Source organism: Lycium ferocissimum, chromosome 12 (assembly GCF_029784015.1).
Source record: "Lycium ferocissimum isolate CSIRO_LF1 chromosome 12, AGI_CSIRO_Lferr_CH_V1, whole genome shotgun sequence".
Classification (NCBI taxonomy): domain Eukaryota; kingdom Viridiplantae; phylum Streptophyta; class Magnoliopsida; order Solanales; family Solanaceae; genus Lycium; species Lycium ferocissimum.
Genome location: NC_081353.1, coordinates 58916495 through 58932386, shown reverse-complemented (window position 1 = coordinate 58932386; position 15892 = coordinate 58916495). Strand labels below are relative to the sequence as shown.

At 33.6% G+C, this 15892-nt stretch overlaps 1 protein-coding gene and 2 long non-coding RNA genes across 6 annotated transcripts; 2 read left to right on the top strand and 1 right to left on the bottom strand.

The window, feature by feature from the left end:
• Positions 1–989: 989 nt before the first annotated feature.
• Positions 990–4586, bottom strand: LOC132040595 (uncharacterized). Of its 2 annotated transcripts, none has more exons than XM_059431249.1 (5): positions 4369–4586; positions 4161–4289; positions 3553–3615; positions 2185–2790; positions 990–1497 (listed from the first exon to the last, which is right to left on the bottom strand). In XM_059431249.1, exons 1-5 carry the CDS (start codon positions 4513–4515, stop codon positions 1207–1209), a joined length of 1236 nt encoding a protein of 411 aa, XP_059287232.1. In that variant the 5' UTR covers positions 4516–4586; the 3' UTR covers positions 990–1206. The 2 variants fall into 2 exon arrangements, with proteins under 2 accessions (XP_059287232.1, XP_059287231.1); XM_059431248.1 differs by having other exon boundaries at positions 4373–4584.
• A 5054-nt stretch (positions 4587–9640) lies between these two features.
• LOC132040605 (uncharacterized) lies at positions 9641–14543 on the top strand. Of its 3 annotated transcripts, XR_009410729.1 has the most exons (6): positions 9641–10261; positions 10385–10460; positions 11279–11649; positions 12217–12313; positions 14137–14239; positions 14335–14543. It is a non-coding gene; the product is annotated as an uncharacterized LOC132040605 (long non-coding RNA). The 3 variants fall into 3 exon arrangements; XR_009410727.1 differs by having other exon boundaries at positions 9643–10460; XR_009410728.1 differs by having other exon boundaries at positions 9648–10460; positions 11595–11649.
• Positions 14544–14554: 11 nt separating this feature from the next.
• Positions 14555–15133, top strand: LOC132040606 (uncharacterized). Its single transcript, XR_009410730.1, has 2 exons — positions 14555–14766; positions 14872–15133. It is a non-coding gene; the product is annotated as an uncharacterized LOC132040606 (long non-coding RNA).
• Positions 15134–15892: the final 759 nt, after the last annotated feature.

Sequence of the window (15892 nt, the reverse complement as noted above, 5' to 3'; positions counted from 1 at the left end):
CGTCAATAAATGAGATAGCATCATGAGGTATGCTATTTACTCCTTCTGCATTAGTAGTGGCAAATGTGCGGGACGAAAATAGGTTAAGCAAAAATGAATAAAATATCAAACCTGCCCAAATCTGATACGGGTCAAAATGGGTTGAGTGATGGATAATACAGATCCCTATTTTTTCCCTTGTATTTTTATATAATACTAAAATTTGTGAATTTATTATATGTCAACCTGGGGATAATATGACCATAATACAGGTTGCTCTAGTACGTACTTGCAGATATAGATCTTTGCACATTTAACCACGTTAACACTATTAGAAGTTGCTTGTGCTGCATCAGATTGCATCAACACTTCATGAATGAGTATCAAGAGCATCAGTGATAGCTTAACTTATATCAGCTTCTAGTGTTGAATTCTGGTAGTTTAACTAAAATCTCAACTCACAACCCATTATCTTTGCTATCAAGTATCAACTAAACTCATGCGGAATCTAGGGAGAAAAAAAAAAGAATTATTTTTTTGAAGTCTATTATTAACACCGACAATTCATTAATGTGTGAAAGATTGTATATGTAAGAACCTAGTTGCCAATTGTAATCCAAAATGAAGTCACGCTTTGTCAAAATTCACCCGTATTCAGGATTAGTTTTAGATTAGTTCCAGCAGCACCAATATGGATTTATCCATTTTCAACCCGTGGTTTATCCATTTTTTACCACGGGTTATAAGGATTAGTCCATATTTGATCCGCTTTTTAGCAAGTCGGCTATTCAACTGTTTTTAAATGGATAGATTGGGAGGATACTTGGATATTTTATCCATTTTACCAGCAGTAATCTGCATTTCCACTATTGTTTAAAATATACTGCTACTTTCTTTAGCATAATTTCTATGTTTCTCTTACTCATATAATAATGCAGGACATAGTAGCTCTTCAACGGTTTGCAAACAGTTCTTTTGCTTGTAACCATTGTCCACGCCAGAGGATATGCTCATGGTTTGGAAAATTTAATCAGTGACTGCGCACTAAAGTTTACTTTATACACTGTCAACATGGAAGAATAACAGAATGCAAAAATGGCAAACCACTGAAGCACCTTGCAAGTAAAAGTTAAAAGGTAATCGAAGTATAGTTACCTAAAGCAAGCAATAGGCGAACTGCTCCAAGTCCCCTATTAGCAAGTGTCCTGCTTTACATATGCTAAAATTTTAAGTATGAAATCCGGATTTGATCTTCTTCTGAGGTCTGTGTTGCGGATATGTCACTGAAGGCGAGGTACCCAGGGGGATCATGGGTAACAAACGATGCCCATTTGAACTGTACGTAGGTGAAGAGGAGGGAGCCAAACGTGGGGTTTGTGGACCTAGCTCTTTCAACTGGCTCAGTGGAAGGCCACACGGTTTACTGCTGCCATTTCCCATGCCTAATTTTCTCTTCTTCTTTAGTAGATCCCACAGTAGGCTGTCCTCTTTAGCATGATCCTGGTCCTTCACTGCAAGCTTTACGATAAAACAACAATTTGCAAACAATAGCATAGTCAGTAGCACTAAAAGGTTTAGCAAGTGAGCAGAGAGGTATTACCCAAATGCAGCTCCTAAACAAATCACTTTACAAGCAATTTCCATTTCGATAATTGAAATACAAATAAACAATTGGATCTCAAACGAAGTTATAATACTACAGAATATAGAAAGGATAGGGAAATAAGAAGTGCTAGGGTAGCACAATGTTTAAGCACTAGGATTGAGAAAACTGAAAAGCATATGTGAGTGGATGACTATTGTCTGTGATAAATTCCATCCATAGTAAGATGTTTCATTCACTATTTTCCTTATAAGCATATGTACATTCTCACAAGCATGTATTCCGCAGTCCAAACAATCATTGAATTAGTTAATTCTGGAAACATAACAATTTTAAATTCCTTCAATAAAGAACTGAAGATCATAACAAGAAATATAATGAGTTCAAAAGGTTTTGGCATAAGAAGCTCAAATACATATAATGAGAGTCACTGGATTTCTCAGCATATGTAGTATGGGAGCTAGATTTATTTTATTAAATAGCAAGGCTCTTAGAGACAGTGCATCCTTGACCACCCATAGTGAAGAAGATTTTCTCTTCAGACTAAAGAAATGGTTAACATTAAGTGAATTTGCAGTAAACTAATCAAGTATGAATAATACCTTCTCTTGCTCAAATTGTTCCTTTGATCCATTCTTGAATCCCTGATATTTCCTTGCCAATTCTTCTGATTCCTTCAGCTTGTACAGCGCCTCACGTCTATTATGTTCTGCTAGTCTTGCCTTCTTCCTTGCTTCCTCCAACTCCGTCCTCCCTGTTCTCATTGCTCCTCCCATCTCTTCCACTATGTTCAGTAGGCGATGGCATCTTCCTGATGTGACTTCGAGCTTAAGACCCTTGACATAGTCGACCATTGGCCTATACATTCTTGTAGCTAGCTCATCCACTAGGGTGTCCACTCTACACTCTACCGAGCTCAGTGTAGTAATAACAAGACGAAATATGTGTTTCAAAAGTTGAATTGTGATCAAAGAAGTGCCATTATTTTCGCCTCTTTGGTGAATGGCAGAAACATATGCAACAGCTTTCTTGAAAACACTATGTATGGAAGTTTGATGGTCACTAAGGGTCTGAAGAATGTTGGTTTGGCTTGTATTTACTTGGGATTCAACTTGTCTTAGCAGATGGATCAACTGCCTTAGCTGCATCTCTTGTTTCTGAATTAGCTCTTTGCCAACTGTTTTGGCTCTAGTCATATAGCCTTCTTCCTGCATTTGCAGATTGAGAAACCAAATTCACATCTACAATCAAACAATTTATGTGGAAATTCATGGGAATGTTTTGAAGAGTCCGCCAATCCCAACAGCTCATTAAGTCATACAAGTAGTATATTGGGCAACATCTTGAAGTACTCTTCCTCTGCATAATTTGTGTATATAGCCAATTACCATACTATAAACTCAGTTTAGACCTCAATGTTGAACAATGATTAACGTTGCCTCTACCACCAAAAGAAAAATATCGGGATACACAAAGGCAGCATGAGTAAGAGGTTGAGTTTCAGATTTGAATGGAGCATAGATATTGCTTCAATCACTTTCAGATTTCGCGCTTCTGTCATTCGAACGAAATAATGTCCATCTACTTGCTTGATACACTTATAGGTGTCGAGATTAGCTTCTGGAAAGCATTGTCTCTCCAATTAGTCTCACAGTTCAGTTACGGATAGAAATATACATACTCCTACCATTCCAATTATACTACACTCTTTCTGTTTTGGAACATTACAAAATATTTGAAATTATAGCAACTCTCACAAGTTTCAAAACTTTAAGTTCATTTAACTATTCAAATTTTATACTCAGAGAGTTCCTCTATCAGACTTGTTTTCAACCACTACGAATAAGGTAATACTTGTGCACAAATTAAACTAACATCTTGAGCGTCGAGTCATATAAAATGGAATGGAAATCTGAAATTACTATTGCATACACAAACTCAAACTCAAACTCAAACTCTTTACGTATTACCTCAATTTCACTAGCCTCCTTTCTCACCCTCGTTTCAGCTCTATTCTCGTTTCTCTTGCAGTCCTGTCACCGAAACGATGACTTTTTTTATTCACGCTTTCTGGAAAGTAAACACAGAATTGAGCAAATATGCAATAGGAGTTTAATATCTTCACGATCATCTACACGCTCAAACAGAAGTTCAGATGTTGATTAATCAAATGGAGAAAAGAGAGTTTGGCCGTAGATTGTGGATCAAATTTTTAAAATTTATCTTCAAATATCTGTTTGGCCATGAAATTTAATCAGGTTTTGAAAATTTATTTACAAAATATTTTCAAGTTCCATACCAGTTTTTGGGATAAATCTCACTTCCAACTCACAAAACTTCAGTTTTTTTTTCCAAGTAAAATGCATGTTCAAACACAACTTCAAAAACTCAAAGTTTGAAGTTTCAAATTTCAATAAAAACTTGTATGAGCCAGTTTTTGAAACTTTAAAATAATTTGAAGATAAATTTTCAAAATGTGATCAAATTTCATGGCCAAACAGATATTTGAAGATAAATTTTGAAATGTGATCCAAAATCCATAACCTAACACTAGCTAAAGAGTTGAATAGAAGAGTACATTGGCATAAAAATGAGTAGGATAATCAATCACAACAGTAGTATATTTTCCTTGTTCAGCCATTTCAACAGTCTTCAATCCAACAAGCTTCATCAACGGATTCGCTAACGATTCAAACACATCCGCAGCCTTCAAAATTAAAAACGTCAAATACACAATAACTCTCAATAATTTCTAAAATCAAAGTTTGAGGAATTAATGTTGTTACGTACTTCTTGTAAGCCAGTACGGATGTGAGTATCGAGTTGATTGAAAGCGAGTTTGAGTTGTTGGTGATGAGATACGATTCGAGAGAACTTAATACGGAAATCGCCCATTGATGAAGTTGCTGCGATGAATCGTCGCCTTCGCCCATTCATGCCTCTGTTTTTTTCTTTTGAAGGAGATTTTGATTATGTTATGGAGTACCGTTAAAGTTCAATGAGGAAATAAAAGTTCCTTCTGCGAATGAGCAACATTTATTTCTACCGGGTGGGATAGCAAGCACGGTCCCAATGATATTCTCTTCGTTTCAAAATAAGTGATGTTTTTATCATTTCATTTTGTTTCAAAATAAGTGGTATTTCACATAATCAAAAAATCATTAATGATGTTCTTCCAATTTTACAATTACTTAAAATTAAAGAGCTACTTCTTTTTCAAGATATTTAAGGGTAAGTAAAAATACAGCTTACTTTTAGGATTGAGTAATTTTGTAAATGATGTAACCATGCTAAAAGCACCACTTATTTTGAAATGGAGGGAATATCACATGAGCATAGATCTTTTTGTTGGTAAATCAAAGTATCCACTTTCTCTTATTGCGTTGTTTTTCTAACGGTTTTATTGGATATTTCATCTTTTATTTTTAGAAATTTATGGATAACTTGTGTTACATCTTCTGATGTCAGCTTATACAAAACTCTTTCCTTCCCCAAACAAAAATTGATCGACTAAAATGTAATAAATAGATGCATTTAGTTTTTAAAATGTTGAATTTGTATAGACTTCCCCTGTAATTATAAAGATATCATGTGAAAAAACATAATAAATCAGTGAATTGGTATGAGAAAGTGGATACCATAATAGTGTGCAATAATTCTTTAAACTAAAAATAAATAGGAATCTACAGTATTGCTTAGAGGCCACAATACTCAGTTTTTGGAAGTTACCGTGGAAGATGAAAATTCTGGGACCCACATTTCTTGGGAGATGTACCTAACTATAATTCTTTAAAGAGGATACGGATAAACAAATTAAAATGGTCCGATATTTTCGTCCAAATAAGAAAAAGTACACACATAATACTATTGAGTACAGCAGGCCTAAAGCAGACAAACTATCAAATTCCAAAGATGCCCCTCAGAGTTGAATTTAATGTCATAGAAGCGCACAGGCATGTTGACCATCCTGCCTCCAAACCCACTCACTCAAAATAAAGTAATACTTTAATGGATTTTTTGCGCGAAATGCCCTTCAAAAAGACTGGTCTTTAATTTTTGGCCCTCATATTGGTGGCCTTTAATTTTTGTCCTTCACTAAAAGCCCCTTGGTTTCGCCTTCAAACCCTAGCTCAATCAAAAATTTAAAAAAAAAAAATCGCAAGGCATAAGTTGGGATTCGCAGGGTATAAGTTGGGTTTCAAACTCTGCCTTAAGGCAAAAAAAAAAAAAAAAAATACTTTGCTAGAATTTTGCAAACCTCTGTCTTAAGGCCTAAATTTGGGTAAAAGTTTGTCTTAAGGCATAAGTTGGCGTCAACTTACGCCTTGCGAATCCAATTTATGCCTTGCGATTTTTTATTTTTTTTGGCGAGCCTAGGTTTGAACTCAGGACCTCGGGATATTAAGCGAAGGACAAAAATTAAGACCATCCCCAGCGAAGGGCATTCCTGCAAATTGCCCAACTTTAATTAAGGAGTATAATCTGTATCATATTTTTACTGCATAATTGATATAATTCGGTGGCATGTTAAATTTAAGTCTTCTTAATTATTGAAGTTTCTTAATCATCAATTAGATCAATGTGCAAGATCACAACAAGTATTATCAATATTACCCCCTTAAAGCTCAACTTTGCGACGGCTTTTCGGAGATTGACATTTTAAATAAAAAATTATTTATGAGGAAGGAAGATTGACATGAGAATTATCGAATATCAAAGAGATACAACCGACTCGACATTTTGTAAAGCAACATGATCTAAATTATACAAAATAGTTACAACTCTGTGAAATCATAAATTGGAAAATATTAAAATTTATGAATTTGTGAATAATAATTTCTTTATTTATAGATAGAAATAGTTTTTGGTATTTATTAAGTTTTAATTTCACTCACGATATTTCATGCCGCATGAGTTTATATTAGTTAAATATGGCGATTTAAGCTTAATTTCAGATGAAATTAAGGAAAAGAACTAAATTCATTAAATGAACCTCAAGAATAAATTTAGTTCTTCATATATAGTTTATGCTTAAAAAATATTGATGTACTTTTTTTTTATAGTTTCCAATATCTTAATTTTAATTTAAAATATTAAGTGGATCTAATTTAATTTAACTTCAAAGTTTAATCAAATTAACTCTCGAAAAATGAAAAATGCCACATAAATTGAAATAAAGAGAAAATAATTAATAAGATTCAAAAAATTCTTTAGTTAGAAACAAAAATGTGGCTCTACAATTGCCTAAATTTTGCCAAAATGTATAATGACAAATATGTAGAGGGACGTAATGTTCCCTCCGGTTCATATTATATGGTGTTTTTAGTTCGAATACACCCCTTAAAGAATTGCTTATTCCTAGAGAGTAGAAAGCAATTTCACAAAATTATAATAGTCTCAATATTATATAATTTCTTGGTTATGTAAATATGAATTTAACAAAGAAAATAAAAGCTAAAAGCTATTAATATCTTCTTGATTACGTAAAAACTATTTGTTTTGAACTAAATATAAAAGCTAAAAATATCATATATATACTACTTTCTCTGTCCCAATTTAAGTGTTTTACTTTCCTTTTTAATTTGTCCCCAAAATCGTATCTCTTTCTATATTTAGTAAGTTGATAATTCAAATACTACATGATTAGTTTAAAACCACAAGATTCAAAAGACATTTAGTACATTATATACATTTTTAATTTAGGACCATGAGATTCAATTTTTATTTTTATTTTAAAACTTTATACCTAGTCAAACTAAGACACTTAAATTGGGCTGGAGAGAGTAATATAAATCAAAGCAGTAAGGGGCTAAAAAAGATTTAAAAGAAAAGTTGCAGGGCCAGCATCAAATGGATGGGGAAAAAGAATTGAGTGTGAAAGTGGGATAAGCAAGGAAAGATAGCAGCCACGTGTAAGTACTTGATACCATCAACCAATCAAAATTACTGTGTTGCATTGAAAGGACGATGATCCAACACTTAAACTCATATTTCTATATAGTTAGAAAAGTTATAATAATATATGGAGTACCAGAGCTTGCTTGAATTTTTTTTAAATTGTTAATTAGAAATACAACTCCATAACAATATATATGGGACTTTTTAGATTAGGTGGGGATGCGGACTTTTTATTTCATTTAGGCTACTTTTAAAACTTTAGCCTAAAACAAGTCATGATATTTGTATATTCATAAATCATTTCATTAACTTTAAAAGGAGAAGTTTTAAGTTAAATTATTTCTAAATATAGAAATGTATCATTCTCTTTGGGACAGACTAAAAAAGAAAATGTATCACATAAATTGGGGTATAGAAAATATATTTTTTAATGAGGAAATTAACTTTCCAATAAGTAACTTTTTCACTATTGAAAGTTAATTGTTAGGGTCAATACATCGAAAACTTTTAAAGTTTGTCAGTAAATTTAACTTAGACATCCGAACTATGACTTGTTTCTTACTGAAAACATGATCAACTTTTTCACTTAAGCACTTCCGATTCAAATTTTATAAAAGTTTATGTGTGTGTTCTCAAATGTCCATTACCTAAATAAGTTATTCATGTAAAATATGTCACCTCCTTCAATTATACACACAACGTTACGTGAAAAATGCTTGAAGTTTTATGGCCTATTGAGGTTAAAGTGCATATTTTCAGTAGTTAATCTATCTACATAACGAGCGCATGAATACACTAAAAATAGTCATAGCCACCATTTTTTATAAAATATAATAAATAATTATCAGTACTTAAGAAGAGAGTTATATACATATTTTTTACTTTATAAATATAACAAATGACTCACTTTCGACACTTTACAACCCCAAAATCTATAACTCGGATTCTTAGGAGCTGTTAAGGTCTTTAACCTATAATATTGTCTACAAAGACAAACATCAAGTTTGATAGAGACATTGAGCTTTCGGATTAGGGATGTACAAAAATCGGTTTAACCAATTAATCGAACAGTTTTTTTTATTGGTTTATCGGTATGGAGTTATTGGATTAACCGTTTTGTAATTTTTTTTTTATAGGGTTATCGGTTCGATTTCTGGTTGTAAGGTTTAGTTAATGGTTAAAGTGGTAACCCAATAAGATTATATTAAAATTATCTTTTTATCCCTGATTATATAATAGTGGCTTCAGATTTTAAATACAAACCATGTTTCTTAAATTCTTACTTTCGTTCTTTAGTTCTCTTTCTATCAAAGTAGGTGATATAAACTATGAGTCCGCCAAACAGTATAGAGAACAAGGTTCTCTATCTATTCCGTCAAATAAATGACGGAAAGTAAATTGCACAAGATGTTTACGTGGAAAACTCCCTGCTCAAGGGATTAAAAATCACGATATGCTCCAATAGAATTTCGAACTTCACTAAACAGAGCAATTTCCGATTATAACCTAGGAATTAAACTCTTAATCCCTACCACTTACAATACCTCTATTGTAAGCCCTTTACAATGACTCTATTGCAATGACAACTCTTGACTAACTCTAGCCAAGAACCCAATCACACCTTGACTAACTCTAGCCAAGAACATAAACCAATAATGGTTGTAGATCTGTCCTACTATTACACTTCTTGAAAGCAGTGTAGGAGTACAAATAAGGAACAAAAGACAAAGATTTAACAACTAAAAGAACCTAAGACATAGACATTGAATACGGAACTGGTTCCTTGAGTTGTTATAGCTTTGATCTTTGAATGAGCACTTTGGGAGCAGTGGCGGTTGCCTCTAGAAAGCACAATAATTATTTTTTATTCTCAAAGTGTTAGGTTAAACCTTATAACATGTTGCATATATGTTGTAGAGCATGTGAGAATCATGTGATAAGGGATAGGGACTATACACCTTTTGGTCATCTGTATTTGTCTTTGCTCATTGTCGATGTACGGTCACCGAAGCCCGGCCTTTCTTGTATCATTGACTTGTACGACATGCAGGGGACCTGATCAAGTGCCTGGTCCCTATTTGGTTCCTTGAGAGATTGGAAAATCATCAAAACACAAGATAGCATATCTTATCCATTTTCCCTTCTTGATGATGACAAACCTAGAATTGATGTTCCCCCTGAGAACTAGACTCCCACTTGTTCCCCCTGTGAATCAGACCCATCTCTCAATCATAACAACTTTTTAATATTTTTCATAGATCAATTTGATCCACTGAAACATAGCATAGCAATATCAATTCAATTTGAATTCTAATTACCCCTCTCCTTTGAACTTCCCCCTTTTGGCATCATAGAAAAGAGTAATAAAAGTGGCACAAGCAAAAAGAAGTTTAGAAGCATTAACTCATTGCCACTGGGGAAACACAACATAATCAACAACAGGAACAACAAACGAACATCATGGCATACAAAACAGAGCAATTTTCCATATTTAAACTATTAATAAGTGAAGCCTTGGTGAACGACGAATGACACTTCCGTAATAAATATGTTTTTTATGGGTATTATCGTGTAACACTTTTAACTTTTAACTATCTGCGTTCTCATGGTAGGCAAAGCCATGTGATACTCTGGCTGCGAACTCTTTTAGCTTTTCCATGTTTCATTCTACCAGGACAAAGGTGACACTTGGCTTCTTCTTTATAATTTTCTAAGCAATCTGTCTAATTTTCATTTCTCTTCCCTTTCTTCTGTTTTTCTTCCACTGTTTCTTCCTCTCAGGTGAGTTTCTTCCTCTTTGAAATTCCTTTTTTTTGTTCAATCGGTTAGTATTTAATTTCTATTTATCTTTTCTTTCTAATTTTTTTGTTCTTTGTTCTTTATTTTACATGTCCTTTTCTGTAGTTTATGATTCTGTTCCAATTGCATTCAAATTGACTCCCAAATGTCCTTTGCCGTGCCAGCGCAGACTTCCAAGAAGGTACTGAATTCTTTAATGGTCATTCAAGGATTTCCCGCGGCTTGTATTGATTTTTTGGAAACTGATTCAGCACATGCATGTTCTCTATTGACTATTTATTTTGTGTTAGATTGTGTAAAGATTGGTGGGTATTTAGAAGAACTCATTTAGAGAACCTAAAGCCTCCGCAATAAAAAGCCTCCAAAAGATCAACATTTACGCTTACATGTTCAGCAATTTTTTAATTTATCTTTCACAACTTACTTTTGTTCTGTGTAAGAGTTGGAAGAATGCGTTTAAATTTTCTTAAACAGTAGTATCAAGACAGTTTATTCCGCCTTCGAAGGTTTAACTGGGTCACCTGAAAATACTAAACCATTTGAGGATGATTGTTAATATGGGAATGGTTAAATTAATCAGTTTAATCGAATTGCTATTTTCTGGATTTTATTTCATATGGTCTATTGGTAAAAATTATGCTCTTGTAAAATGTTACAACTGGCGTTTGATATTAGACATAAGTGGGTTCAAAAGTTCTGAATTTGAGATTACAACATGCACATGAGATAGAAATTCTTTCAAGAATTGTTGATAGAGGTATGAATAGTTTACTAAAAGCTAGCCAGACATAACTGACATGAGTGACACTCTGAATGTAAATTGTTGCACCCTGGCCTTCACTGTTGGGTCTTTGGTGCTTTTGAGTACCTCACAGTCACAACATTTGGCCATATAAAATATATGTTGTCATTAACTTGTTGTCAGTGTTTGAGTTTTACAATATTATGATATGCCATTTTCAACTTATCAAAAAATTAGACGTCATTTCTATTTGCCAGGTATTTAGTTTCAATCACGAGAATAGCATTTGCACTCAATGAGATGCTTGAAGGCATTCATAAGAAGCTATTTCTTGGGGCAATTGGATATGTGTTATCTGTTTCCTTTTTTACTTATTAAATGTTGTGAATTTTCTGGTGTTGTTTAATACTTCTTGGCTTTCACAAATATGACATTTTTCCTTGGAGAAATCCTCTTGAAGTTCCTTCATTTTGGAGTGTTTGTACAACTTCCTGGTAGATGCTTGACATTTTTAGCATTGAAATTTTTTTAAAATGTTAATCTTTCTCATATTAAAGAGTGTTCTACCTGAAGATTTTCAGGTTTTCGCTTGTAGTCAATGAAGAATCTACTGAGGGCTAGAGGATGAGTTTATTCTTGACTTTTATGCATTTATTTTGTGTCACGCTGGATCTAATTGTTAGTTACGTTGACGGTTGATCAGTACATCTATTGTGATGTGATGATATGACAGATAGGCAACTATTATGATAGCTAGGAGCAGTTTTACATGATAATCTCATTGTCAGAGATTGATTTTTGTCTCAAAACTCTTTGAGAAGTCTACAGATTTTTCTCTCAAAACTCTTTGAGAAGTCTACAGTCTATTTTGGACATTTATGTTTCTTTTGAAGTAGTAGATGTTGATGTCCAGGAGCAGACCTAAAAAATTGGTAAGTTGAATACATATCCATTGCCATTTTCAAAAGGGAACATTCCAAAATAGTTAAACTTTATATACAACTGAATGTGCAGCTAAATATATCTTTAGTTTTTTCCTTTTGAACAAAGCATGTTCTGTTGTTAGCGAACAATTACATATGACATGAAAATTAATGTGTACCTAAATTTCTATTTTATCCACTTAAATAGTCTTAGCACAAGATGCTATTACGAAAGCTTTGTCACAATTTTTTATGTCTTCCCTTGCAAGCAGACAATATGTCACCTACGAAGCATGGTGCCCCCTGCTATCAGAATTTTGGATGGTAATGGATCTTTCCCTTCTCTTTCTCCCTAAGGAAGAATAAAAGGTTTGATATAGAGATTCCGTTCTAATTTATGAAAGTACAGAAGATTTACTACCAAATGAAATACTATTGCATTTTAGCACCTATCGTTTGTGGTATCTGCATTAAGATATATGTTACGAGTACAATGTGAAAGAAATTGTATTCCACTTTGCTTATTCTGTTTTTATTTTTTACATCATTCGTTATAGTGTAGAACCATGTCAAGAACGTATGAGAATATATTTCATACTTTTTTTAATTGTTTAGTAGGATTACCTAATAAAAAATGAAGGAACGAATACCATAAAGCTGCCTAAATATTAACATAAATATGTTTCATATTATGCACATTCATTTGTGGAATAAAGTTGTACAATTACATTCCGAAGCTAGCTTCCATGATAATGCGGTATGCATATATGAAGTGTTCCGCATCTGATGATGAAGTGCTCATATACATATTATGTATTGTTGAGATCAAGAATACAACTAAGATTGGGTCCACGAAAAATATGATTTAAGCTGTTCTTGGCGTGGAGTCAGTCAACATAGGCCAGCTGAAAGTTTGTTCTTTCCATATGTCAGTTCCTCCTCTTCCACTGCTCTTGACTACCTTTACTACACAGCAAGAAAGAAATATAAAAGGACACTATTGACTAAAAGTATGCATAGGCAAAAACATTGTACAATATAATAGCAATAAAGAACACACAATGACGCAAAATTTGAAGTTTTCTTTGCTCCTTGATGCAAATTTGGATTGTCAACACTACAAGCAATTTCTACTCAGCAAATGTGCTTCCTCCGAAAATTCATGTCCGCATAATATAGACCCATAAAATAATCTCCCCATGTAATATGCAATTATAACAAAAAACATACATAGACCAAAGTCCAGAGAGATATTGCAAATTCATGTCATCAGACAAAAGTACCTAAAGAAAGAAAATATAATCCCTATCCTGTCTTCAATGATATCATCAGAACTGCTTAGCAAATGCTTAAGTTGTTCAACTCTAGGTTTGTGGTTTCCATTCTTTTAACTTTTTTAATGAAGGTGGTTGCTAACAGATGGAAATTCAATGATGAAATTTTCAAAATGATCCATTTGACCTCTCAATAAATAATGAATTATGCACTCTTCCTTTTCTTAGATCTACTTACAAAAATATTCTGATTTAGATAGATCAATAATATAAATGGAAAGGAATGATATTTCTGCAACTTTGAGTAATTAGCTAAAAGTTACAGGACAATAACCTGGCAAGTGTCGAATCAATCGTAGAAATGCACGTACTTGAAATGAATTTTTGTAAAATAGATAGGAATCATTAACTCTTGAAATAAATTAGAAGAATGAAGCACAATATCATAAGTTGAATTTTTCCAATAATTTAGAAGAAGAACAGGATGGACTTACCCCAGGAGAAAATTCAATGTTAGAATCTCTATTTGAAACCTTTGACGATGAACCTTGCAATTATACTATCGCCTTCTTTGTCTTCTTTGGATTTGATTGTTATGGAATTTAGTCTTACACAGGGAAATCCATCTATGTGACGTTGAAGTTTTGAATTGAAGTATACATCCACTTATGTTAACGTGTATTTTGCTGCATGTCTTTTTATCTAACTAAACATTATTATGTTGAAAAACCTTTTTCTGTCTGTATGTGACTGATGACATACCATTTTCTTTTGCAAAAGTACTACTAATGACATGCCATTACAGTCTAAAGGCTAAAAAGGGGCTTCCCTGATTGCAATATTCCATTTTTCAATTGGAGAAGGCTCTTTGTTGTTTGCTGTTTTTTTTTTTTTTTAATTATAGATTTCCTATTTTAGGCTTCTCTTTCATTTTGTGGGGTTGTGAAGCTGGAATATACTTCTATTTCGATAAAGCTATCAAGAATTTTATGCTTCTGCTTCTGCTCGACTCTTCACTTATGTATGGTTCTCCCTTGATACTCTTTACCACCTTTAATTCTTATACATAATCATTGTTTGGTCACAACTATTGATTTTGACAGATTTTTAATGCAGAAGTGAGCTAAGGTAGAGTAGTAATAGCATGCCAGGGATGACAATTTGGCCATCATTATCATTTTAAGGGGTGCTACAAATTACTGTACAAGAAACACAAGATAGAGTGGGCTCAGATGGAAACTTGGTGGTAAGGTGGATGGAGATGGCTGTCAGAATGGATCTAACTAAATTTTTCTTCTGTGTAGTTTGTTTTGTGCAACTAATAAGGTTCCTGTGGTTAGTGTCCTACCTTTGAATGAACTTTGCACACATTTTTTCTTATAAACTACCTTTTAGTGGATTTTAAGTGTTACCGGGCCTAGTGTGCTAAATGCTTAAATTCTTTGATTCTGTGTTTAGTGCCTCCAGATAACAACATGTATTTATAATGCAATTTTAAGTGGTTTTGTTTTTTCCAGGATGTCCAATTAGTATCAATCATGTTTCCAGGTTAGTAGTATTTTCCTTGAATTGGGTTGAACATGTGATTCAGTTATTTGGACCTTTCATAACGTAAAGATTGAATCTCCAGTCACTTCTAACATGTTTATTTAGGTGGTCAAGTTGGGAAGCTTTACAGAAATTCAGAAGACAATCCTGATATTGTATTTGTGTTAGCACAAGTGAAATTTCTTTTGTAACAAATTCTTAGCTGCAATTATCAGGGGATCAGCTTATCAAAGTGAACACAAACAACCTGGCTCTTTTTTTTTTTTTTTTTAATCTTTCTCATTAGCAAGCTAAAGAATGTAATTATGCATCTTTGTTCCACAAATGAATGAAAATAGTATGAATCATATTATAATTATATTTACTCGATGGTATTTCTTCCTTTGTTTTGGATGAACGTCGGTGCATAGCATGGGCACGAGCCATCTAGTTTGATTAAACATAGTAAAAACAGAGTAGTTTCAACAGCACAAAAACATAATTCAAATAGCCCAAGTAACAAATTAGAAGGGATAAAACATAATTCTGAAGGGATAGGGAGAACATAAGGAGGAAATGAGGGACAGGGCAGGAAGAGACTAAGGAGAGAAGGCTTTGAGGAGCCTGTCCATGCGTTCATTTGCACACCTCTGATCTTGGGCCATTTTCTCGTGAAGCACCTCAAGCTTTTCTTTCAATTGCTCATTGTCAGCCCTTAACACAGCATTAGCTTGCTCTGCAGCACTACTAGGACCAGGTTCCTGTGCTTTCTCCACAAGTTTAGCCTTTAGGATAGCATTCTCCGCTTTGAGTCTTTGTATCTCATCAGTAAGCTCCTTCTGAACATCAATCAGACTTGAGATGGTGGAATTGCTGCTAACACCCCCTCCCCTCCCTCTTTGGTACACAATCACATTCTTTCAAAGTCCCTATAGTCAACATATGTTTCCTGCTTCCCATAGTTTCCTTCCCAGTTTTGACCTTAAAATGCTCAAAGACCCTAGTGAGAAAGAACCCAAAAGGAAGACCATGATTGCCCACTCTCGCATTGGCAACCTTTACCATATGTTCTATTATGATAGCAGGTAGACTGATTAGTTCAAAGCTCACTAGTGCCTCAAGGAGAACTAGGTCAGGGATAGAAGCC